Consider the following 27,983-nt stretch of genomic DNA (forward strand, 5'->3'; position numbering starts at 1 on the left):
TGATACGTCTAGACACGACAGGTAATACGTACGTAATCGTCCTGTCTAATCACCTGCATCCATTCATATCTGTTGTGCATTCTGACGAACTTGGACAATTCCTGCAGGACGATGCGACAGAATTGCGACAGAGTGGCTCCAGGAACACTCTTCTGAGTGTAAATACTTCCGCTGGCCACCAAACTCCCCTGACATGAACATTATTGAGCATATCTGGCGTGCCTTGCAATGTGCTGTTCAGAAATCTCTATCCCCTCGCTCCCATACGGATTTGTGGACAGCCCTGCAAGATTCATGGGGTCAATTCCCTCTATCACTACTTCAGACATTAGTCGAGTCCATGCCACGTCGTGTTGCGACACTTCTGTGGGCTCGCGGGCGTCCTACACGATATTATAGAGGTGTACCAGTTTCTTTGGCGCTTCACTGTAGATCCCCTTGCTGACAAAGAAAATTTATTTTCTTCCAAAAGAAGCTACAGATTTTTAAATGAGTAACAGTAAAAATATTCTGAAGCATTTTGCTGGTTCCATTAGATATATTTTCTCCAAATGTGCCCACTAGTTTTGGAGCTGGTATATATACAGTTCTGTCATTCAGATCTACCGATAATAATATTTTACAAAAGCCATTGATAAAGATGTTTAGGCTTTCAACCTATTGAAAGAATTTTTCCCAAGGTCAGTCACACCAAACTGAGAGGACTACAGATCAGAAAATTATTCATTGTGTTGGCTGATGAGACCTTCGATGGAAAACTTATGAGTTAGACGCTTTGACTCCTTTCAAAGCCATTGTTCTTGGTTTCCTGGACAGGTAGTTCAGCTTGAGCCAGTAAGAAGAGTGCCTCGAGGCTGTTGCGAACTTCACTACTGATGCTGACGGTGATCTGTCACGGCATGCTTATACTATGGCGAGTGCGAAAAGCAAAGTTCAGTGCGTCGTTCTACAGACGTGAAGCAAATTTCTTATGTTTTGCAGCACAGCATGGGCAAATACAAGCGAGCAGACCAGACGAAAGCCGCCACAGCGTAGGGTCGATAGGCGGTACACCTCGGTGAGCTCGCCGATCGACTACGGAAGCAGCAAGAAGACGATCGTACGCTCGACCCTCTTGTTCGACAACATTCGAGAGTGTTCTGGAATGTTCCACGATGATCTGGAACGTTCCGGGATGTTTCCAAACATTCTGGAATCTTCCCAAATGTTCCAGACTAATCTCGGACATTTCAAAATATCCCAGATCATTGTGAAAGATTGCAGAGCATTACGGAATGTTGTTGAATGCCCTCGAATGTTATGGACTGTTCGAATACTCTCGAATGTTCTCAAATGTTCTAAAAATTTCTAGAGGGCGAAATTTCCCATTCCTTCAAGTAAAAGCGGGAATCTCCTTCATGGCTGGGGAACAGAGGACTACCATACCACTTAAATCCCTTGATCGTAGGGGGACGCGTTTCTGAGTTTTATCGGCACCACATTTTACACTTTCTTTTATGAGACATATTGATTATATTGTACATTACCCATCTTCCCCTATAGCGTAACCCTATTTTTCTCAGAAATTCGATCTCCTTGCATCATTCTACATTGTCGAACGCTTTTTCTAGGTCGACAAATCCTATGTGCTTGTTTTTTGACTTTTCTTCGTTTCCATTATCAAACTCAACGTCAGAAGTGCCTGTCTGGTACCTTTACTTTTCTTAAAGCCAAATTGATCGTCTGATGATTTTACTAGACGGTAAATTACAGCGTCATCGCAAACAATCTAAGGGGCCTGCTCAGAGTATCAGCTAGATCATTTATGTAAATCAGGAACAGCAGAGGGCCTATGACACTACCTTGCGGAACGCCAGATATCTCTTCTGTTCTGCTCGATGATTTACTGCCTATCACTACGAACTGTGACCTCTCTGAGAGGAAATCACAAAACCAGTCGCACAACTGAGACGATACTCCATATGCACGCAATTTGATTAATAGTCGCTTGTGAGGAAAGGTATCAAAATCCTTCAGCAAATCAAGGAGTATGGAATCGATCTGAGATCCCTTGTCGACAGTCCTCATTACTTCATGGGAATAAAGAGCTAGCTGTGTTGCACAAGAATGATATTTTCTGAATCCGTGTTGGTTACGTATCAGTAAGTCATTTTCTTCAAGGTGATTCATAACGTTCGAGTACAGTCTGCAGCATTTCAGATATACACTTGCTTGGACATCGACGACATCTGCAGCTTTCCATCGTCAACAGTCGAGTTTTGCTAACTGAAATTACTTGATTTTAAAAATGTGGTCGAGCAGTGGTTACACATTGCTATTCAGCTACATAAGCTACAAATAATACTTGTTGTCTACAGTTTAATATCGCAGTAACTTCTCACTTTAAAAATCATCAAATCAATAGCCGAATGCCAACGATTCTCTTTCGTCTCCGCAGAGTAGAATTTGCCAATTCGATTTGAAAATTCTCGACCCCATCGCAGAACGAACGCGGCATTTGTTTCTTTAATAACGAGACGATTGATTATTCAATAGAAAATTCTCAGATTCAGTGGATATGGTGGCAGTGGAACACCTTACGAGACTTAAATGCGGTGGGAATGATCTGTTTCTACAGAGCACAACACATGTCACTTGAGATATCTCCTTATAGCTGTCTTTTTAAAGTCCGCAGTCTGCATGTGACGTCTACTGAGGTGTGACAACTTAAAATCGCATCTGTCTGGAGGGTATGCTTCAAGCTGGCTTGGTAGGAACATACAACCTAACTCAGTTACGCACCCTTCCGCGGCCAGAGTTTTCTGAGTATCGTATCGTGTCATAATACTGGAGAAACCAATGTCTCGGCCATGGTTACAGTGATTTTCTGGGTCTGTCCAGTACGATACTGAAAATGCAAACGAGTTCTTATTTTTCACTCTACAAACATCCAGCATCAACATCTGAATGCATCGTGGATATTATTGTAGAGAAGGAAAATGATAGTCATTTTATTTACCAAAGACCAGTTAAAACCATTTTAGAAGATGGGACAATGATGGTCTCTTAACAGGGTAGTACAAAGCTATACATCTTACTAGATTTCATCACTAAAATAAAATTCTTCAGTTTCACTTACTGGATAGCGAGTTTGCAGCAGTGAAAGTGCAAAATGTCTCGGCATGCAGACTCGAGACTGCAATAAAGTCTAGCACAACACCCGAAAACTGTCTTTTCGTTCAAATAGCAATATCCTTGCGTTTACCTCTTCAAAGTATTTACTTTCAGTTTCAACTGCATTATGCTATAGTCTTCTGACATTTTGGGGTTGTGGGAAATGTTTCCTATTTTCCCTTATTAGCATGCAACAAGTTTTCGCGAATGCTGATTACATCCTGTGTTTCGATAGAGATTTGCGTAAAATCGTGTCACGTTCAAAAGTATCCAAACTACCGGAATTACTGCCCAAATTGTTGTTATGTACATACATTTCCTGATCTTGTTTTGAATGTCTTAATAACGATTAATTTTTTATCATAATCAACAATCATACTATGGATGTATGTTAATTGTATAAATGATGCTTGTCTACATAGTTCTTAATGTTTCTCTACACCATTCTATTTCGTTACGTGGCTCCTCATCACTCCTGGTTGTCGGGCTGTATGGCGGGCGACAGTCAGGTTGGTGTCCTACCGCTGTCTGGGGCGCATGCAGACACGTCCTCGGCCTGGAATCTCATTGACTGGAGTAGCACTTTCTTCAGAGATGAGTCCCTCTTCGAAATGAGCACTGTTGACCAGCGAAGATGCTTCTGGAGATGACCCGGGTAGCAGCGCGATACCAAGCTGACTGTCGCCCACCATAAGGCCCAACAACCAGGAGTGGTGGTCTGGAGTGCCATTTAAATTCACGGCAGCACCCACCTTGGTTGTCATCCGGGGCACACTTACAGCACAGCAGGACGTCGACGATGTTCTACGGCCCATTTTGTTGCCCTTCATGGCAAACCATCCTGGACTTAAATTTAAGCAAAGATAATGCGCGTCCGCACATGCGGAGACTTTATACTGCTTGTCTTCTTGTTTGCCAAACCATACATTGACCAGCAAGATCGCCGGATCTCTCCCCAACTGAGAACATTTGGAGCATTATGGGCAGGGCCCTCCAAGCGATCTAACAGCCCAATGCGAAAGAATTTGGCACGATAACAATCACATGGACATCCAGTAACCCCATCAATAAATCCAAAGCCTACTGACAGCTTGTGTAAGGACCAGAGATCAGCCATCTCGTTATTCACTGGCTCACTTTGTGAAACTCTTTCTTTTGAACAAATCATCCTTTTTTTTAACTGTAATCATTTGTTTGTCTCCGCCTGTACATCACGTCTACCTATTTCTGCCCCATTCGGATAATACCCACGTGGTGCGTAGTTTTTTATCTTAGAGTGTTTATTACCAGTTTTATATATTTTCACCTACTACTTACTTAATGTAACCAAGGCATGCGTTTTTCTCATTCAGTGTTGCAAAATCTGCAGTTGGTATCGTCTCTATAATACCCAACCAGAGCAGCGACCGAAGAACTGCATGCTGTCGCCAAAATATCCGAAAAAAAGGAAGACACAAAAAAAGTCTTCCACTCATCTTACTGATTCTTCTTCTCGAACAGATTCCGCTTACGCAGATCGTCCACCAAGAGATTTCTTTTTATTCCTGAAGGCATTTGTTATATCTTGCTATATCAATGAATCCAACTATGTTGTCTTTTCTGAGGAACGTTTTTTTCTCATTCAGAGTTGCAGAGTCGGCAAGTGGCAGTGACTGTCAAAAATACAGCCAGTCGATCACTGAACGGCGAACAATCTGCAATGGCTAATCCCTGGTTGAAGAAGAAGACCTAAGTCTCTCAGTAGACTGAACGTCTCTGATTATTGTTGCTGACCCTCAAACTTTATCGTATTAGCAATAATGGGTGAACTGGTAAGAAAACCCATTAGACTAGATTATCTTGTTGTTGAATTTTTCTTGCAAGTTTCTTTCCTCATTTCTGTGAATAACCAATCTCTTAAAATCAATTTTTGATTAGTCTGTAACTTTGTTTTCTCGAAGATAGGTGAATTAAAACAAATGTACTTCACCACAAAGAATGCAGGTTTAACGCCATTTGAAATTACTGACGATTGGTGATAGGCTATTGTTATTTATAACCTATTAAAGAAACTTGAGACGTTTCAAGAGAGATTTCAGATAGGCATTGAAGGAAATACACAGTGAAATAAAAAGTCACTTTTTCGAAACACCGTAATTGTTTCCCATTGCCTACAACCGACCTCTGTGATGGTGCAAAAGCATGGTACCCTGACCCTGCGACGTCAACATCTGGCTCAGCCACGCTTCAACCTGCAAGGTGTAAATAGGTGCAAAAAAAATGGCTACAGCTCACAAGTTCATGTGAGGTGTAGGTTGGGTTAATGATGTCACATCGGCATCAAATTTCAGTTCTACGCAAGACCATCTTAATTTCTCACACGATCAGCAAGTCGTCACAGCCACTTTTACACATATTTCCCCCTTCTTTTGAACGCCTCTGCGATGCAGTTCAGAACCGCGACACCAAGCGGTAAATCGCACGGTTATCTTGTGTTTGGCCGAAGAAAACTTTTCAGACACATCGCGCTCAGAATCGACGCGAAAGGGCCTAAGGTACGGCATGAAGGGCGTCAATGAAACCTCCAGTACGTTTGGGGTGTTTATTCCAACACATTCCGCAGGCAATTCTTCGACACCCATTAGAAACAGTTGCCTGACATCAGGCACTTGAAGAGCCATGAGGCACGACTCAGCTGAATGGGTGTCGAATTCCCTGACAGGTACATTTCTAACATGCTCAACAAAGTGCGTGGGTTGTACCTAGGCGGTCCCGAAATGGGTAGCCTTAGAGGAACTCTCTGCCTTTTTATTCACGAACATGTCAATATTCCACCCCTCTGTCATCACATCACAATAAGGCGCGAAAGAAGAGGGCTGAAAAAGCATAAACATTCCTTCCTGCTTCAGTTACGTTCATATTACATCGAATAGTTTGGAACGGCTCCTAGAGGTCTCCTCCCGTATTTCATATCGAAACTTGCGGTCACACTACACTTCAAAGGGGCCAGATCACATTCATTGTGGTTACAGCCCCATGATGTCCCTAGTGTATGCTTGAATCCCCCGGAGGATGTCAACAGTATCCAAACTTGTGAAGAACGTCGTCCTGTCACTCATAGCACTCCGAAATGTGTGGGAGTCAACGACCTAAAGGAAGGGGTGGTTTCATCGACGCTCTATACGCCAGCTCCTGGGGGCTTTTCGTGTGTGGAATGTTTCCCTTGGCCACCCATGAGAAAACTGCGTGATTTCAATACTAAGTGACACGCTTCAGAACTCCATCGCAGAGCCGTGAAAAGAAAGAGTGAAATGTGCATAAGAGATGTGACGACCTTCCCACCGTATGACACATATACGATGTTACTGGGTGGAATTACGGTGAAATTTGGTGCCACTGTGACCTCAGTATCCCACCTTACATTTCATACGAGCTTCTGACATGCGACCTTTCTTTCACATGCGCCCACACCCTGCTGTACGAAGTGTCGCCGAGCCCAAGTGTGACGTCGCACGGCGCCACGCTTTTGCACGAGTAAGAGGAAGTTCGTAGGCACCTTTGACCCAAATCTGAAACCTACGTGTCTCAAAGGGAGACAATTACGGGGCTTCGAAAAAGTAATATTTTTTGCGCAGTGTGGTTGTGCTGCGAGTTAATGTAAATTAAAATAAGGAATTATATGCAGGAGTATACACAAAACTTGCCCGCACAGCTAGCCATGCGGTCTAACGCTCTCCTTCAAGAGCGGGAAGGCGTGCCGGTCCCTTACACGAATCCGCCCGGCGGACTTGGGTCGAGGTCCGGTGCGCCGGCCAGCCTCAGGATGGTTTTTAAGGCGGTTTTCTATCTACCTCGGCGCATGCGGGCTGGTTCCCTTTATTCCGCATCAATTACACTATGTCGGTGATTACTGCGCAATCAATATTTCCACTTCCTAGCATGTGTAGATATTAGAACGAAGATGTCTCTAGCCGGCCGAAGTGGCCGTGCGGTTAAAGGCGCTGCAGTCTGGAACCGCAAGACCGCTACGGTCGCAGGTTCGAATCTTGCCTCGGGCATGGATGTTTGTGATGTCCTTAGGTTAGTTAGGTTTAACTAGTTCTAAGTTCTAGGGGACTAATGACCACAGCAGTTGAGTCCCATAGTGCTCAGAGCCATTTGAAGATGTCTCTGTCAGCGTCTGTGGCACGCAATATTCAGGTTAAGTGTGAATGACTGAGGAAGACAGGAGAAATGACAAAAAATTTTGAGTCGTCCGCTACATGTCACAAAGCTCTGTCATGATAAACACGTGAGTTTATTGATGTAGCATGTTGCTAATACAGGAATATGTCGTTTGTGTTGCATTTAAAACTAGTAGAAGCTCACAAATAATAGTATTTCAGGTCATCAGCATACAACCGTATTATGCTTACGATGTCCGCGTTATTTTCATTCTCAAGCAATTGACTGTGCACTGTTTAAACAAGTGACCACTGTCATGCCTAGCGGCAAAATTGAGTTTGTAAGATTTAGCAAGTTCAGTAACAAACTGAATCAACCGTTCGTAATTTATGCCGTTATATAATGCATATTAAAACCAATGGCTAGTTGTAGTAGTAGCACTCACTATGGTTCGTTAACCAATCAGCACACCTGCATAAACCATTTAGTACTGCCTATTACGAACGTTTCAACTATGACTGACTTTAACTTATATAGAGGTAGCGATAGCAGGAATATTCACTGAACAGATTATAATTAGGTTCATTAAAAAAATGGCAGGACATGATCCACGAAGAAAAATTAACATTCCACTCAACTAAAATTTGTCAAATTTCAGAGGAGCGTTTAAGGAAGGAGATATAAAACACCGAGACCACTGTCAACTCACCGGTGTTTACTGAAATGCAGCACGTCCCCGTTGCAATGTAAACTACAGGCCTCGCTATACAGGGCCTGTCGCATTAAACAATCTTAGCAACCACGACGAGGTTTTCTTGATCACGATCATTTGCGGATGAAGAAGTTAAATTAAATCTAGGTCACATTTCTGTTCTGCTGTAGAATATGGAGAAGTATTAATCTTCTACGAAAAATGTTGTATTAAGGCACCTTGATCGATACTGCAATATAAATTTCCGATACATCGATAGCCTAAATTTCTTGATGTGCTCCCTTAAAAAGTGCACATCATAGTTGAAATGCGATAAACTGGAGATAATGAGATCATATTTTCCTCATGAATAAGAGTTTAACCTAGTTAATTCCGATTTATATTTGACGATTGATATGCTACTGCTTGCCGATGTATTCGAAGACTTTCGAGGTCCTTGTCTTAAGACATATGAGTTGGGTCCTGCTCATTACGTTACTTCACCTAGTTTGATGCGGGATCGTCTGCTAAAAATGACTAAAAAATTACTGCAGCCTATTACCAATATCGAACAATTACATTTTGTTAAGTGTGGCATCAGAGATGGTATTTTCTACAGCTAATGTAGACAAGCACTTGCAAACAGTAGGTACATGACTGTCTATGACGATAATAAGATCGAGTCTTTCATTATATACCTTGATGTTAAAAGTCTGTACAGATGGTCCATGATGCAGTAACTTCCTGTCTCTGACTGTGCACCGATGTTCGTCGACAGGTTTGATGTAATGAGTGGCCTGACAATTCAAACGTAGGATATAATTTAGATTTAGATTTAGAAGTGGGTCTTGAGAACGCATAATATTTACAGAAACTTCATTCTGATCTACCATTACCTCCAGAGAAAACTGTACCACCACCTAGCATGAACAAACCGGGAGTTCTAAAGAAGCTCATATACAGCTGTGTGATGCACTATGGAAATTTAAAGCAGTGTCTTAAGTATAATTATATTCTACGGAAAATTCACCAGATATTACGATTCCGTCAAGTCACCTACATCAAGCAGTATATAGATAACGCTGAGAAACACGTGAATGCAAAGAATAATTTCGAAAAAAATTTCTTGAAACTCCTGAAAAATAGTATTTTCGGCAAACATATGGAAAATGTGCAAAAAATGAGCGATGTGAAGCTAGTAACGAGATGGACACGTAGATACGGAGGTACTTCTCTGATTGCAAAACCGAATTTTAAGCGTAGTACGTATTTAACTAAACTAACTTAATACGGTGTTTGATAAGCCAATAGCTGTAGGAATGGCTATTTTATATATTTACAAGAGTCTGCTTGTCGATTTACATTATGGTTAAATGTTGAAAAATTGAAGTTTCAACCACTTTTCACATAGACATGAAATGCATTCGTAATTGCGAATATGGACTACCATCAAGTGTATAACGTAATGACGACACTGAAAATTTATGCCGAACCCATATTTCCCGCTTATCGCGAGCGGTCGGTCGTCTTACCATTTCGCTATCAGAGCACGACTGCCAGCTCTACCCAAACTACCATATGTTGTCAACCATTTGTCCACAAGCAATACACGTACTTCCATTATGCATAAATACGATATTACAGGCTGTGTTTTTCCGAATTACGATGCGAAGTCCCTTTGGACATGTAAGCATGTGCGAAGGAACTTTGCATTGTCATTCGAAGTAACACAGGCACTGAAATATCGTACTTCTCATACAGGTAAGATATAATGGTTTTTCTACTTTCAATTACTTTTCAAGGTCACTCAGCTACCTGAGCACTCAATTTATGTTAGCGAAGTGTCAAGTTTAATAATGGGTGAGCCATCGGCAAACCCAACCTGATTAACTATCGCATCTGTACATTTTCCAACGCTGGTTCTTTCCTTGCATGTAGGTAACCTGAAGTCAAAGGTCAAAGTGATCCACAGTCGCCATATGTAAAACTACTGACGTCATCTATTGCATGAAGTTTCACTTATTATAGTCTTCGGTTCTCTGGTTTATATTTAACATCTAAATCTTTATTTGCCAACCAAAGAAGCATACATACTGTAATATAAATCTCTACAACACAGAAAATTTAATTTTTTTGCATGGTATCAGTATGAAATATTAATATTTTGATCAGTTTCGTGAAATCAAGATTAGGTTAGATACCTTATTCATTTTATCAACAGGTAGTGAGGGTATACTAATGGATATGGCACATATGAAAAACGCTTAAATATATTCCACATATGAAATGATAAGCTTAGAGTTCATATTAATTCAAAAATCGTGAGACATCTTCATGGAAACTTCATGAAACAATGGTTGACTGGTATAGTATCAACAGAGGCTTTACAGTTAACATACGTAATTAACATTCAAATATGTTTGTGCTGTTTTTCTTTTTTAGGTGTAGTGGATTAAGAGTTTTCCTCAGGTATGCCTCTTCGGTGTTGTTTCCTTTGCTTCATTGCATACTGTAGAGCATATTCAGTAAACCATACGTTCCGTTCAAAACCTGCGAAGAAAGCAAAAATATTTTTCGATCATCTCGTGACTCACATGACAAGAAACATGAAAAACATTGGGTTTCGACTCTAAAGTCATTAGGAAACAACCACACCGATTTCCGAAACCCAGAGAACTTCGAGAACGCTCATGTAAGTACACGATGATAACTGTTTAGAGGACTTGAAGTACTTGAAGAATTTTAAGAAATTTAAAATAAATTATTTCAGTTTACTGTTCCAAGATTTATCTATGCAGCGGCAAGTCATCTGCGTGCTCTTGATGAGTTTAGAAATATTTTGTACGCAGAATGTTCCTAAATTACTTTTACGATCTTCCCGAACGTATAGAGACTAGTCCGCTCGTTACATATATATTTAAATAGGTACCCATTTCAAGAGATTAACCACGAAAAGTTTCAGAAATGAACGTTTAAAACAAAGTGTTTTATTGGTTTTATTCAGTGAACGACTGACAGTGAATTTCTGTGACTTCGTTAATTGGTACCTTTCTAGCAGTAAGCACTCAAATATCTGTTTGAGTAGAAACCATTTCAGTACATGAATCGTTTCACGGTTACAGGAACAATCGTTTCCTGTGCTACTGTATACTTCTCACGTAATACACTAGGCGTATGTTCGTCCACTGATGGTGTGCATCACGTTCTACTGCAAGAACGATTAGTACCGAGGATAGAAATTATTTTGCAGTTTTCGGTATATCTACGATAACTCACCTGCAGCAGCATCTGCTTGGACAGAGTGCACGTCTTGCCCACCGTGATTACTATCGGGCGCGCAGCCACCTTCATGAAGATAATCAGGCTGCTTTTGAAACGAGCATCATTGTTGGCCCAGCCGCAGCTGAAGGCCGAGTACATCAGCCTCTCGCTCTGAAACAGGTTTAAAACACCTGTGACGCATATCAACGACCGTGTAAATGATATTACAGAATGGTGGGTCGGTTAAGGTAAGCGAACGCTGTATGATCAGTTACGGCACCGTCTGTTGTTAATATAGATTGGCCAAAATAAAACTGGCCCAGGAAGTGTTTTCAGCAATTCGAAAGAACACAGTCAAAATAGCAAAGAGATCTTATGAAATGGGGACACCCGTTGGGCACTGTGGAAGAGCAAAGTCATCTTTCCTGGAAATAATGATGTCAGCGATTTCCTGGAATACCCTGCTCCCCTTCCCCCCTCTCGTCTCACCGTTCCCCCCTTCCAACGCCCACCTGCCCCCCCCCCCCCCCAGTGCCAATGATGTTACGTTTTTACCTCTCGACGTCACCGTGCTGTCTGCCAACCGCTGTGGGGCTACAGGGCACTGATATCTCAGCCAATGAGGAACAAACTCAGCGCCCCCTCGGAGCGATATCAATTTTTTATAATTCGAATGGGTCAGAATCATCATTCGATCACTGTCTGTACAAGGAGTTTGCGTTCAGAAAAGAAGGCTTTAACAAATCTGTTTAATGTAAACATCCATCAGGAAAAGATGTTCACAGCTTTCTGTGTCAAGAGGCGAAAGGCGTGATAACGGAGGAGCATATGACATTTTACCCAACAGTCAAGAGGAATAGTGTCCAACAAATAAAGGCAATGCAACAGAACGGCAAGAAGACGCATTACCTGACTGGATCCACCACCACAACGAATTTCATTTGCTGGAATTGTATACCCTTTTCAAATGTCTGTCAGGCTCACTCCCACGCAATCAGCGGTTGTGTATCGTACTGCAATGCAGTCTGCCGTGAAAGGCACTATGAGCCCAGGCTGGCACTAGCCCCCTATGTTGGCCATACTTCCTCCCGACTCTTATTTGCGAGCTCTCTGGCTAGGAGACGTTTATCTGGCCAAGCGTGGGAATCAGAAAAAGAAACGAACACGGGGTGTGTGGTGGTCGCGTGTGCCATGAGGCGGAGGTCGTTGCTGACCGACGAGATGTTGTCCGGCGCGGCAAACTGGCAGTCTGTTTTCCTGTAATGCCAGTGCGAAGAGAAGGTTAGGTGCCGCACGCCGCATGGTGGTGGATAGTTGCAATACGAGCAGACGGTGAATGACAACTCATTGCACGTGAAATATCCCGCAGGACAGGAAATCTGGTTTCGTTATAGCATTTGGACTGTGCTGTGTTATCCACATACCTTGAACGGGTAGCCACGTCTTCACGATTTCTTTCATTCACCTACAGTGCAGTGTTGACTGGAGACTGACCTGTTTTGTGCTCTCATATAATACAAATTCCGCGGGTGTACACGCGTTCTGCGGCCCCACTGCGAACGTAAAATGTTCTTGTTTGATTTGTATGATTCTGGTTTGCTACCCTCTCTGTTACGGTGATGCTTCATTTTGAGGTTGATGTGCACTGTGCATCTGTGCTGATTTAGTTTCGAGGCCCGCTGTTTGTTCTAGGAAATGCCTGTGCCAGTATATTATGTGTTTCTTGTGGCTAACACTGGCCCGTTTCAGGTGCCATCTGAGATGCTGTATTCTGTATTTTGAACGGAGCTCTGAGGTGGATGCCAAAGGCCTAGATGTAAGTACGCGCGGCCATAGACTCAAGTCGACTGATAAGTAAGCGAAGGAATCGCTTCTTACAGCCTTTGATTTTTGGTAATACGTATTGAGGCATTGAGTGTGGCCTCCCTGTTAAATATTGCCTGTTGATCACTGTCTCAATACGTTTTAACCAAAAATTATAGGTCATGACTAATTGCCTTAAATTTGGTCCTGATCTGGTTAAAATTAGTAAATGTCACATTTGCTTTGAAGGAATGTTTTCTGGATGTTATGTGTTATCAGCTTTTTCTAAAAATTTATGTGATTGTGCAGAGAAAGAGGTAACGCTTATGGATAGGTTACTTATTTTTTGCCGGCGGGAGTGGCCGCGCGGTTCTAGGCGCTTCAGTCTGGAACCGCGCGTCCGATACTGACTGGACACATATTTTAAAAAACAGATACAGTTCCGGCAAATGCAACACACTTTGTCAGAGGACCCAGTCAGATAATGTATCTTCTTGCCATTCTGTTGCATTACAATTATTTGTTGACCCGTATTCCTCTTGATTTCTGGGTTAACTGTCATACACACCTGCGTTATCATCACTTTTCATTCTTGATACAAAAAACTGTGACTACATTTCTCTGATGGGTTTTTACAACAAACAGACTTGTTGAAGTCTTCTTTACTCAACGCAAGCCACTCATTAATTGAGCACTTGAGACTCACACGTATGTACAGAATATAAGCACATGAATATGTTCTCGCAACCGAATTATAAGAAATTAATCTTGCTCGAGGGGTGTGGGGCTGAACTTGCACGCCGTTGGGTGAGACGTCAGTGCATCACGGCCACACAGTGATTGACAGACAGCACGATGACGTCGGCGCGCACACCTAACGCCATTGTCGACGGGCAGTAACTATCTGCATTTTCATTCTAATGTTTCTTTAGGTTGGTAGTACAGTTTATTGCATTCCCCAGCCACCCGACGGAACCATTACCTTTGTTTGTGGCAGGCTTAAGGGCTTTCACATCAGTTTGCTTTGCGCCGCTCTCTGTCTGCCCCAATGAGGATTAGCTTTCTGAAATCTGTTTTTTTTTTCATTTTTTCTGTTTCTAAGGGTACCGAGAGCTGAAATCCATCGATTATTTTCAGTATAATATGGGCGTAATGTTTTACCAGGGTGAAGAATTTAGAAATGGATTGAACAATGAAAACGCGAGTGAACAAGCGGGAAGGTCGAGGAACAAGCAGGAAGTACAGTCGCGTCGATTACTGATCCAGCATTGGGCAAAGCACTTTACTGATTTTAAATAACCTCTCAGCGACTATGCAGTTGTACCAGAAGAGCCATTCTTGTGCATGTGCTTCATCCATAAAAGGCTCAACTTTCGTAAAGACTGTGGAAGACAGCTCCCAGAATAAGACAATCAAGAGCAAAAGCGCAACTTCGTGAGCATCTGTCAGCAGACACTGGATCTTCGTTATAACGAAGCGAGATATTTTTGAAACGTATGGTCAATGGTGACGAAACACTGGTTCATCAATTAGAAAAAGAGAGCAAACGACAGAATACGGAATGGAAACACCCGCGATCTGCAACCAAAAGGAAATTCGAGAGTTTATTTTCTACAGGAAAAGTGATGCTCCAAAGATAGCTTCTGGAGCATTCAAAGGCTTCAGAGTAAGAATATGCATTCCTCGGCGTTTGAGCATCCTACAGCCAGTGATGACCTCGCCACGTCATATTCCCATTTGTTTCTTTCACTTAAAGGTGATATAAGAGGCGGTCAATTCACCCATGAAGAGGAAGAGAAAGTGGTACGCATGTGGCTTGCTGTTCAACGGAAAATATTGTTTTGTGTGAGTACTGGAAATCTTGTACAACGTCAGGCGAAGTGGGCTGAAGAGCAGAGTGACTACGTTCAACAATGACACTGTTAATGTTATACTGTTGTAATAATTTAGAAAAAAGTTATACAGATATCATTTGACATGTCTTTGGAATTTGGTGTGAGCGTGTAACAACTCATTTTATTATATGGGAGACAAAGAAATTGGTACCTGTGAAATCCTGAAGGGAATTGGCGGAGAGAAATAGAAACGAGATGTTACGGATATTTTAGGCAGGTGTAATGGGCGATCAAAAAGTTTCCGTCTGGGGTGTTGCTGCAGTGTATAGGCAACCCACCGCGATTCTGATGTGGGTATACAGGGTGTTACAAAAAGGTACGGCCAAACTATCAGGAAACATTCCTCACACACAAAGAAAGAAAATATGTTATGTGGACATGTGTCCGGAAACGCTTACTTTCCATGTTAGAGCTCATTTTATTACTTCTCTTCAAATCACATTAATCATGGAATAGAAACACACAGCAACAGAACGTACCAGCGTGACTTCAAACACTTTGTTACAGGAAATGTTCAGAAAGTCCTCCGTTAGCGGGGATACATGCATCCTCCCTCCGTCGCATGGAATCCCTGATGCGCTGATGCAGCCCTGGAGAATGGCGTATTGTATCACAGCCGCCCACAATACGAGCACCAAGAGTCTCTACATTTGGTACCGGGGTTGCGTAGACAAGACATTTCAAATGCCCCCATAAATAAAGTCAAGAGGCTTGAGGTCAGGAGAGCGTGGAGGCCATGGAATTGGTCCGCCTCTACCAATCCATCGGTCACCGAATCTGTTGTTGAGAAGCGTACGAACACTTCGACTGAAAAGTGCAGGAGCTCCATTGTGCATGAACCACATGTTGTGTCGTACTTGTAAAGGCACATGTTCTAGCAGCACAGGTAGAGTATCCCGTATGAAATCATGATAACGTGCTCCATTGAGCGTAGGTGGAAGAACATGGGGCCCAATCAAAACATCACCAACAATGCCTGCCCAAACGTTCACAGAAATGAGTCGCATGTCAACACAAGCACCGAAGTCCTTCCTTCAATTGGGCCAACTGGCGGTGAATCGAGGAAGTACAGTACATACTGATGAAACTAAAATAAGCTCTTACATGGAAATTAAGCGTTTCCGGACACATGTCCACATAACATCTTTTCTTTATTTGTGTGTGAGGAATGTTTCCTGAAAGTTTGGCCGTACCTTTTTGTAACACCCTGTATAAGCACTGATATGTAGGCAAGGGGTCAGTGTGGCCTTAGAACGGATATTTCATGTTCGCCCCTTATATTTCCTACTGCGCGAACGTCACTAGGAGCTCATGGCTAAGCTGGTTTAAAGGCTCTTACTTACTCGTAATTTCCAGTCAGCGCTATATGGCGGTTTGAAGAGTCTGCGCAAATAAAGTGCAGTTGCAGGTTCACTGAATAATACGGCAGCAGCAGCTGCTACATTTTCATGACGTCACGAAAATACTCCTTCGGAGTGCAAAGCGGCCCCAATTTTTGCTCTTGCGTACCGGCTGGAAACACTAGGGACGGCTCGTAACCAACGTAACCAATTTGAACGTAATCCGCTCCGCAGTAGCGAAGGGCACTTATGTTTTTTCGTCTTTCCTGTTTTGCGTCGTCCTATGGCGTGATCACAGAGACATTGACATACGCGTGAATAAAACGGTAAATGGGGCCACTAGGACCCCCCCCCCCAGTTCGGCAGTAGTGTCAGTGGCACCAGCCCACGTTTGTTGAGCAGTTTAAAGTGTACCTACACAGAGAAACACATGACAATGGTCCTAGGTGTTTGCAGCCAGTCAGCCACTTGACACCCCTTCGGTGCCAGGTACCTGCCTGCTGGCTCCTAGGATCACTTCTCAGAGTTCCTCTGTCAAGGCACATTTTTAATATTCTCAATAAATGTACGCAGTGCCGCAGAGGGTGTTGCCGAACTATGAGATGAGGGGAGGACGGGGAGGCGGTCTTAGAGAAATCCTTTGCCGTTTTGTTCAAGCATGCGTCGACGTCCAATCCCTCCGTGAACGCAGCACAGGAGGACGTGAAACAGGATGTCTGAAAAAGCATAATGACCCTTCGCTGCTTCGGGTCACGTTCAGATGTCGTCGATTGGCTATGACCGGTCCCTAGTCTTTCCAGTCTGCACGCCAGAGCAAAAATTGCGGCAGCACTGCAATCCAAAGCAGTTCGATCGTGTTCAACGGAGTTGCTGTTCACTAATGACTCAGAGATGTTTGGAGCGTACCGGAGGTGTCAGCAGTGTCAAAAATTGTCAAGAACGTCGCTCTGTTGCTCATCACACTGCGAACTGTCGCTGACGACCATAGAATGTGTGTGAATCAACACACCAAGAGAAGGAGTTGTTTCATAGACGCCGTTTTTCAAAAAAAGAATGGCTCCAAGCACTATGGGACTTAACATCTGAGGTCATCAGTCCCCTAGACTTAGAACTACTTAAACCTAACTTAACCCAAGGACGTCACACACATCCATGCCCGAGGCAGGATTCGAACCTGCGACTAGCAGCAGCGCGGTTCCGGACTGAAGCGCCTAGAACCGCTCGGCCATAGCGGCCAAACGCCGTTTTAGCCACCCCGTAATGCCTTTTCGTGTCAATTCTGAGCGGCGATTTGTCTGAAATGTCTTCCTCCTCCACGCGTAAGGAAACAGCGTGATTTCAATCCTGGGCGTCGCAGTTCTGGCCTCCATAACAGAAGCGTCAAAAGGGATACAATGTGAGTAAGGGTGGTGTAACGACTGTAACACGTCCACAGTGGCATTGGGTGGAACTGTTGTGAAATCTGGTGCCAATGTGACTTCATTAAACCGCCTTACACCTCGTATGAACTTCTCAGCTGTCACCTTTTTCTCGCGTGTGTCGACTCTTTGCTGTTTGAAGCGTCGGTGAGACCGAGTGTGATATCGCAAGGCGCAAAGCTTTTGCACCGTTATAGAGGTAAGTTGTAGGAAATCTTTGGCCAAATTTCAGATTTATGCGTTGCAGTGAGAGGTAATTACGGGGTTTCGACAAAATAGTCCTCTACTTGTGTTGTGCAGTGTAACTGGACGAAGTGCACTAAAAGTGGCGGTGATCTTGGGAGTACGTGGGTATAGGAAGTACTGGGGACATCCCAGATACAGCAGTGAACCAAACATCCGATCCCCGAAACGGTAAGGTGTTGGACCATTTCATCTGAATAAGGTAAGCGTCAGTGGGTGGAGAATACTTTAAGAAGTATTCTATTGAATTTTCTTTAATAAACGAGAGAAAGACGTAGTATAGCTTATCAGTGATGAGACATAACATTACGACCACTACACATCGCGAGATCTAAAGCCGCCTGGTGGTGTTGTGGATAAGTGACGCCGAAAGGGAAGTATATAAGCGGAGCATAGATGAGTGAGTAATCATTCTAGCGAAGACACTGGTCGCAAATGAGAAAATCCACTGTTATAAGCGACTTTCACAAAGGGCAAAAACGAGAATCTCGGAAACTGAGAAGCTGATCGACTGTACGAGTGCTGCTGTATGACCAGTTGCTGGACGTGGCTGAAGGACGATGAAACCCCAAGTAGGCGGCAAGCTGATGTCCACGCCTCACCACCGAACATGGTTAGGAGCATAGCCTCTCTGTGAAGTACGACAGGCGGTGATCTGTACAGGCACAAGTGTCTCGGAGCACACTCTTGCTGAACATGGTGTTCTGCAGTAGACGCCCCTACGTGTTCCCATCTTCAGTCAGCGACATCGTCAGTTATGATAGCAGTGCACACAGGATCTTGAAAACTGGATCGTGAAGAAATGGAAACGTATCGCCTGGTACAATGAATCTCTACTGTTGCTAAATCAGGTTAATGGTCGTGTCGTCGTCTAGCGAAACGACCCATTAACCACAGGACCGTAATTTTTGGATATTTCGTGACCTGTGCGTCGACAGTAGTACCACCTACCTCCGGAAACTTACCAACGACTTCCCGAATCCATGTCACTCAAAAGCACTCCTATACTGCGTCCCAGAAGTGGAGCAACATGGTGTTAATCATCTGTTCATAACGTTCAGGCTCACCAGTTTATTTTTTCCGTGCTTCTATAGTATTTTTACGTAAGACAGATACTTTAATATGCATTTTTTATCAAATGGGCACAAAATACATTTAATTTGGACTGAAAAATGTTACTTTATTTTTCTATTCCTATTCATCCGTTTTTTCTCAGTATCTAGTTTATCATTTTACTTTAAGTATTTGTATGTATATTTTGTGGCTCATCTTGTCTATTTAACAGTCCTCCTGTATTTCACAGCCCACAGCCCCTACGAACAAAATGTACGAGTAACAGACGGAGAGCTTAAGAAAAGCATGAAAATTGATAGCCCATGTCTCATGGGGTTTTAAATGATGGGTGATGCTGTTGAATCTACACTACTGGCCATTAAAATTGCTACACCAAGAAGAAATGCAGATGATAAACGGGTATTCATTGGACAAATATGTGATTACATTTTCACGCAATTTGAGTGCACAGATCCTGAGAAATCAGTACCCAGAACAACCACCTCTGGCAGTAATAAAGGCCTTGATACACGCCTGGGCATTGAGTCAAACAGAGCTTGGATGGCGTGTACAGGTACAGCAGCCCATGCAGCTTCAACACGATACCACAGTTCATCAAGAGTAGTGACTGGCGTATTGTGACGAGCCAGTTGCTCGTCCACCATTGACCAGACGTTTTCAATTAGTGAGAGATCTGGAGAATGTGCTGGCCAGGGCAGCAGTCGAACATTTTCTGTATCCAGAAAGGCCCGTACAGGACCTGCAACATGCGGTCGTGCATTATCCTGCCGAAATGTGGGTTTCGCAGGGATCGAGTGAAGGGTAGAACCACGGGTCGTAACACATCTGAAATTTAACGTCCACTGTTCAAAATGCCGTCAATGCCAACAAGAGGTGACCGAGACGTGTAACCAATGGCACCCCATACCATCACGCCGGGTGATACGCCAGTATGGCGATGACGAATACACGCTTCCATTGTGCGTTCACCGCGATGTCGCCAAACACGGATGCGACTATCGTGATGCTGTAATCAGAACCTGGATTCATCCGAAAAAATGACGTTTTGCCATTCGTGCTCCCAGGTTCGTCGTTGAGTACACCATCGCAGACGCTCCTGTCTGTGATGCAGCGTCAAGGGTAACCGCAGCCATGGTCTCCGAGCTGATAGTCCATGCTGCTGCAAACGTCGTCGAACTGTTCGAGCAGATGGATGTTGTCTTGCATACGTTCCCATCTGTTGAGTCAGGGATCGAGACGTGGCTGCACGATCCGTTACAGCCTTGCGGATAAGATGCCCGTCATCTCGACTGCTAGTGATACGAGGCCGTTGGGATCCATCACGGCGTTCCGTATTACGCTCCTGAACCCACCGATTCCATATTCTGCTAACAGTCATTGGATCCCGACCAACGCGAGCAGCAATGTCGCGTTACGATAAACCGCAATCGTGATAGGCTACAATCCGACCTTTATCAAAGTCGGAAACGTGATGGTACGCATTTCTCCTCCTTACACGAGGCATCACAACAACGTTTCACCAGGCAACGCCGGTCAATTGCTGTTTGTGTATGAGAAATCGGTTGGAAATTTTCCTCATGGCAGCACGTTGTAGGTGTCGCCACCGGCGCCAACCTTGCGTGAATGCTCTGAAAAGCTAATCATTTGCATATCACAGCATCTTCATCCTGTCGGTTAAATTTCGCGTCTGTAGCACGTCATCTTCGTGGTACAGCAATTTTAATGGCCAGTAGTGTAATATAGAATCTGACAAGTAATAGAAGAGACAAACCGCTGTCTGATAGCTCGTAAGTGAAGCCTCTGAGTCACATCTCAAGTGGACATGTGACAAAAGTTTGTTTTCTCTCCCTTTTTTGATATCTGCAGAGTCAATTTTATGTGAACCATCCTGAACTATTACGGGACGTAATTACTGCGCAACGTAACCTTGCGCTTTAGATATCGTTTCTTAATATGGAATCTTGAGATATCCTGCAACCAACTAATGTTGTCGCATGAAAAATAAGGACAATGTCCACAGTTAGAAATGAATTTGTGGGACTTTCTGGTCGTTTGGCGAACTATGAATGTGACCAAAAGCTACCGTAGTGGACAGAAAAGAAGTGATTGACGCACTCAACAGTGAGAGGCGATATAAGGTTCAGAGCTAGGAAAAGCACTTTGCTGGTGCACAAACTGACCTTAGCGGAGGTGTCCTATTACACTGACGAGATACACTGCAATCCATATCGAATATGCCATCGCCTTCACTCTCCTACACCCATTAAGAAGATACACATACAGACTCTAGAGTTTAGTCCTTCATATTTTTGTTTTGGCCGTATTATCCCACAGACTAAATAAAAACAAGTCCTATCTCGCGATTCTTATCACAGTTTCAAGAAGGTTTCCACTGGGTGTAAGGAAAATGGCATAATTCGTCAACCGGCTGCGCTGGCCTAGCGGTTCTAGGCGCATCAGTCCTGAACCGCGCCACTGCTACGGGCGCAGGTTCGAATCCTGCCTCGGGCATGGATGTGTGTGATGTCCTTAGGTTTAAGTAGTTCTAAGTTCTAGGGAACTGATGACCTCAGATATTAAGTCCCATAGTACTCAGAGCCATAATTCGTCATATTCATTCCTTTTTTGTTTATTTAACCTTACAAGGTCTGAGACATCAGGTCCTCTCTTACATCTAATGTTTTGCATTAGATTCATTATGATAACCACCTTAAAAGGTACATCTAAGGTAAATATTATAAAATATTTTGTAATTACTATACTGCAGAAAGGGAAAAATGTACCAGGGTGTGCTGGAAAGTAATATCTCCAAATTTTTCATATTGAAACTTTTAAATAATTTTATGTAAAACAAACGTTATTAGGCTATTCAGGCTGTTTTAGTTTTATATCTAGACAATGCCCTCTTAGACAAATTATAGATTCAGGCATATCTTCTGAAGAAGGCTCAATTATTTGGGCTGAAACCTAGGTAAAGGTTGGTTTCAGTACCGCAATCGAGGCTGACAGTTTCTTATATAAACGTTACTAACATTTACATCTTTATTCTTCTTGTCTGCATATTTGCAGCCCTCTGCAGCTAGAGGTAAAATTGGAAATTTATGGTAAGGTCTTATGGAACCAAACTGCTGAGGTCATCGGTCCCTAAGCTTACACACTATTTAGTCTAACTAACTTACGCTAAGGACGACACACACACACACACACACACACACACACACACACACACACACACACATGCCCAAGGGAGGCTCGAACCTCCGACGGGGGTAGCCCCGCGGACCGTGACGAGACGCCGCTAGAGGGCTCCGAATTGCAGCGTGTAACACGACGGTGTGTAACATAACTATGTCGACCGTGGAAAGCAGCGCGCTGTAATCGACTTTCGAATTCGAAGAGTTCGTTCACACATGGAGTATCCTTCGTTTCAATATGACAGTGCCAGATAACACACGTCACTGCGACATCTGCAACAATCCGACGGCTTGGCTTCACTGTCATCACTCATCCTCCATATAGTCCCAACTTGGTCCCACCCAATATTCAGCAGTTTCCAAAACTTAAAGATCACCTTCGAGGAATTCCCTCTGATAGTGATGAAGCGGTGCAAACAGAGTTGAGGATATGGCTCCATCAACAAAGTCAAATATGCTATAGGGACGTTATCAACAAACTAAACTCTAATCGGGAGAAATGCGTTCGTCACCAGGTTGACTACGTTGATAAATAGATATGTAGGCATGAAGAATAAAGATGTAGAATGTCAATAAGGTTCGTTTTACTTAAAAACATTTAAGAGTTTTCACAAAATAATTCGGAGGCATTACTTTTCAGCAAGCCCTCGAATAAACACAGTTTAATTCGTTCATGGGTACAACGCTAGAGACATGTTACATGATGGCAGATTTAAGGTATGAGTGCTAGACAGCAGCAGTGGACGTGAGAGAGGGGTTAGAGGACGGTGAGGAAGAGGAACGTGACATAAGAGGATTAATGAAGACAGGAGAAGGAGAACGTGACATGACTGACTGGGGGGAAGAAGCGCAAATGGGGGAAGATGGAAGCATTGGCGTTACTAAAAATGGTTCAAATGGCTCTGAGCACTATGGGACTCAACTGCTGTGGTCATCAGTCCCCTAGAACTTAGAACTACTTAAACCTAACTAACCTAAGGACATCACACACATCCATGCTCGAGGCAGGATTCGAACCTGCGACCGTAGCAGTCGCACGGTTCCGGACTGCGCGCCTAGAACCGCGAGACCACCGCGGCCGGCTCATTGGCGTTACTGCTTGATATAGGAAAAACACGATATATGCGTTAATTCTTGGGGAAACGTTATGAGGATGATAGAAGAAAGTGCTACAGCTCCTTCTTAAAAGCAACAGGAAATATGACTGTGCACAGAGTACTGGGTGGCTTATTCCAAAGGCGCACAGCAGCAACGGAGAAGGAGTATTGCAAATATTTTTGTTTAATGGGTGGCCACAATTACGTTGCTGCATAAGTGAGGACCTGTGTTTCGATTATGATGAGATGACAGGTAATTAACCTCTGATGCAAGGTACTGATAAGCACTTACAACGAGAATACGGTAAAGTAAATATACTATGTAGCAGTCACGTAACTTTGCTGGCCGCAACCAATCTAAGTAACTTTGCTGGCCGCAACCAATCTAACTGGGCGTATGAAGCATGGTCTGCGGTCAAATAGACGGATGTTATAGATGTAACACCGATAAGCATTTGTGGTTAGGTCTAACCGTGTAGTATTTTCACTACTCCTGCCATTTTGAATTAAATGGCAAGGTGGAAGTTGCTAGAGTTAGTGATCGCACAAGTTTACGCTTCACACTCTGTGGAAATATGTCCCGAAACTTTTCAAGGTCGACAGGCTATCAGAAATCTTCCTGCATGTAGTAAACGTATCTTCTGATCAGATGAGATGCTCATCGAAAGGTACACCCGGACTAGTCACTGTTTCTTGATAAGGTATTGGAATGCCGTCGAGAAGAATACTTGTAGCAGGCAGTTGTTCGCGCAATTCAGAAATTGTTAATTTTTGATGGGACACTAAGATTACTTCGGGCTCTTTCGCAGTTACTTTAAGTCGCAGGTTTTGCGACCATCTTACCGCTGAAGACAGATCACCATTTATATGGACGATCGTAATATTGATCTCTCCAGCTCTGGAACTTGTGTAATGCTGGAGACGGTCGGCATGGAAAATGTATTTACAGGAGGACAAAAACGATGAGAAGTCATTGACAAGGTAAACAACAGTGAGCCCAGGACTGATCCTTCTGGAACTCCTGAGAGAACATGCTTCCAGAATGAATTTTTCATTCCCAGGGACAACACATTGGTGCCTGCTTTTTAAGAAGCTTTGGCATCGCTTCAGCGCACCATCTGAAAATTTTAGCAGTCGCTTTTTTATGAAAAATAATCTAAGTTGATGGCCTCAAATACTTTGTTGAAGTCTAGTAATGTCAATATTATGGCCTCGCGGTTGTCCATTGGAATGTTCCACATAAGTAGTTAGTTCAATTAATACGATGTTTGTGCAATGTTGTATATATAAGCTGGAATAATATTTGTATATACGTTGAATCTGCATAAGTACAGTATTCAGTGATATATATACAATCAATATATTTCAGATCTTTGGATACAGCGAGTAAGATATTGATTGGTTGTTAACCACAAGATGATTCAATGTTTCTCATTCTTAGTGACAGATCGGATTATGCTTCTTTCCATGGTGTGGGATGGATTCCGATCACGAGATAAAAAGTAGTTACCTCCCAAATATTTCCACCTGGGAAATATACTATTTGCGAGCCCTAATATGGGCCAAATTTCAAAGAGCCATAGTGAAAAAAAAAATACCGGTCGATCTCGAAATGTCTGGGAACGGACTTTATGTCGCTCTTCATTTTGCCTCGGATGCACTTTAATGCATGTAATACACGGAAGTTTTTGATAGCGCACAATATTTTCAGACATATGCACGTCGTCAACTATGATCTTGTCAGATGGATCGACATGTTGAACTTAAATTATTTTTCGTGATTGAGACTTAACTGCACTTGTAATTTTTACAGGGGCTGCTGATTTTAGACTTTGACTTTATTTTTCTTTAATAGGTCGCTTTTCGAGACATTTTTGTTGTTACTGTGTTCCGCCTGTGTGATATCCACAAAGCAAGTGGAGTTATTAAGTCTAATTTATTCAATGTTACCGAAGAATTTTCTTTATTTACTTGGGGCTTAATGAAGCAGTGTGGTTTTTCACAAAAAAGTTTTACAGTTTTCATGCAGATTCCTACTACCTTAAAGACGGGATAGCTCTGAGAAAATATATTGTTTTAAATATTAAGGGAAGTTGTCGTTAACTGATGTGTTGAGGGCTTGATCTCCATGTGTGTATTTAATATCTGGGTATGATGCACATACGTAAGTCTGAAGTAATTATTCACATTTCATTTAGATAGTCTTCAACAAAACATTCAACGACTTTCGACAGGAAGTGTAGGCGGAAAATTACAACTAAAAAAATTCCAACTGACATAAGGTTATACGTTTAATGTAGATAAAAGCAGATAGTTGCTCTTGTCAATCATTTTAAACTTATGACAAACTTATCCTAAGTGACCCTTGTTGTATGGAAGATGTTAAGTCGATAAAGACTATTATTCCATCCGTCGAGCAAGAACAGCAAAGACAATTGCATTACTGCTAAACTACTTCAACAGATAACAGAATGAATAATACTAAAAATAACAGTTGCAGACTCTCTCCTCCTTCTCCTCCTCCACTATCTCCTTCCACAACCCCCTCTCCCTTCCCAACGCACCCTGCCTCCCCCTCCTCGCCCGTACTCCCCCCTCCCTTTGAGCTCTGTGTTCATCGCAGAGGAAACATTATTTAAGACTTGTCCACATGTCAAAAATAAAACGAAAACACACAATACTAAATGTACTTCGACACTTACCTGGTCGGTCATGATGTGTCCGTAAATGCAGTAAATGGTAGTTTCGTACATCTGAGCGGGTATTGTGAAAAGTGCATTCAGCGCTTTCCCTACATTTCCTTCTTTCTGCAACAGCTATATAAACAAAAATATTAAAAGTATCACTAAGTACATCCCAATAAATTCCAAGGGTAATCTTTAGTTACCTTAGAAAATAGACAATTAGAGTAGCTTCTGCTTTGTAGGTGAACCAATGACAGCAGTTATTTAATGAGCGTACAAACAACATGGCAGGAGTAGACATCCATGCTTGGCAACTTTCTAATATAGATAGTAGCTACCGTAACATATACTTTAAAGTAAAAACTCCATACGTTGAGATACGTGCGCGCTTTCTACTATCATTTCTATAACTACGTCGATACTCTAGAAACTATAGTGAAGTGCGTGGCAGAGGGGGGGATTTTGTACCACACCCCTTAAGGTTTCTTCATGTTCGAGTCGAGTTTGTAGCTGATGCAGAATGAGAACTGAACGCTGTACGTGGGCTATGTCTCAATTGTCTTCGCGGTACTTATGACAGCGAAGCGTAGGAGACTGTAGTACATTCCTAGCTTGCTCATTTAACTTTGGTGTTCGAAACAAATAATCCTGAGATAATAAGAAGCATCAAAACGGATACAGGAATTAGTGAACACAGGGTTGTCGTAGCGAGACTGAATACTGTAGCCCCCAAACCCTCCAAAAATAAACGAAAGATATACCTATTCAAAAAAATCAGATATAAATTCACTTGACGCCTTCCTGAGAGACGTCTCCGCATCTTCCATACCAAAATAGTACGCGTAGACCAGATTTGGCTTCAATTCAAAGAAACAGTATCAACAGCAATTGAGAGATTTATATCAAATAAATTAACAAACGACGGAGCTGATCCCCCTAGGTACACAAAACGGGACAGTACACTGTTGCAGAAAAACTAAAAGGGCATATCACATTTAAACGAAGGCAACATCTCAAACATTGGCGATCTTTTACAGAAGCTCTAAATAAAGCTCGGACTCAATGTGAGATGCTTATATAGTTTCCACTACGGAACTTTTTCGCGAAACCTGGCAGAAAATCCAAAGACATACTGGTCGTATGTAAAGTATGGTAGCGGCAAGACACAAAATGCCTTCTCTACGTGATAGCAATGGAAGTACTATCGACGACAGTGCTGCCAAAGCAGAGTTGCTAAACACAGCCTTCCGAAATTCCTTCACCAAAGAAGACGAAGTAAATACTCCAGAATTCGAATCAAGAACCGCTGCCAACAAAAGTAACTTATAAGCAGATATCCTCAGAGTAGTGAAGCAACTTAAATCATTTAATAAAAGCTAGTCTTCCGGTCCAGACTGTATACCAATTAGGTTCTTTTCAGAGTATGTTAATGAAATAGCTCCATATTTAACAATCATATACAAGCGCTCGCACGACGAAAGATCCGTACCGTAGACTGGAAATTTTCACAGGTCACACCAATATTCAAGAAAGGCAATAGAGTCATCTACTAAATTACAGGTCCATATCATTAACATCGATATGCAGCAGGATTTTAGAACATATATTGTGTTCGAACATTATGAATTACTTCCAACAGGACGGTCTATTGACACACAGTCAACACAGATTTAGAAAATATCATTCTTGTGAAATACAACTAGTTCTTTACATACACCAAGTGTTGAGTGCTATTGACAACGGATTTCATATTGGTTCCGTATTTCTAGCTTTCCAGAAGGCTTTAGACACTAGACCACACAAGCTGCTTGTGGTGAAATTGTGTGCATATGGAATATCGTCTCAATTATGTGACTATATTCGTGATTTCCTGTCAGAGAGATCACATTTCATAGTAACAGATGGAAAGTTATCGACTAAAACAGAAGTGACTTCTGGCGTTCCCGAAGGTAGTGTTATAGGCCCTGTGCTGTTCCTTATCTATATA

General features: G+C 42.7%; 1 protein-coding gene across 1 annotated transcript in view; it reads right to left on the reverse strand.

The window, feature by feature from the left end:
* The window catches only part of LOC126201928 (odorant receptor Or1-like), a 140,582-nt gene that overhangs the window by 65,236 nt on the left and 47,363 nt on the right, over window positions 1-27,983 (reverse strand). The window contains exons 5-6 of the mRNA XM_049936826.1: window positions 26,015-26,128; window positions 11,264-11,419 (exon numbers count right to left, since the gene is read on the reverse strand). Of these exons, the coding sequence (XP_049792783.1) occupies window positions 11,264-11,419; window positions 26,015-26,128 (270 nt within the window). The remainder of the gene's footprint in view (window positions 1-11,263; window positions 11,420-26,014; window positions 26,129-27,983) is intronic.

This window comes from Schistocerca nitens, chromosome 1 (genome assembly GCF_023898315.1).
Source record: "Schistocerca nitens isolate TAMUIC-IGC-003100 chromosome 1, iqSchNite1.1, whole genome shotgun sequence".
Taxonomy (NCBI): domain Eukaryota; kingdom Metazoa; phylum Arthropoda; class Insecta; order Orthoptera; family Acrididae; genus Schistocerca; species Schistocerca nitens.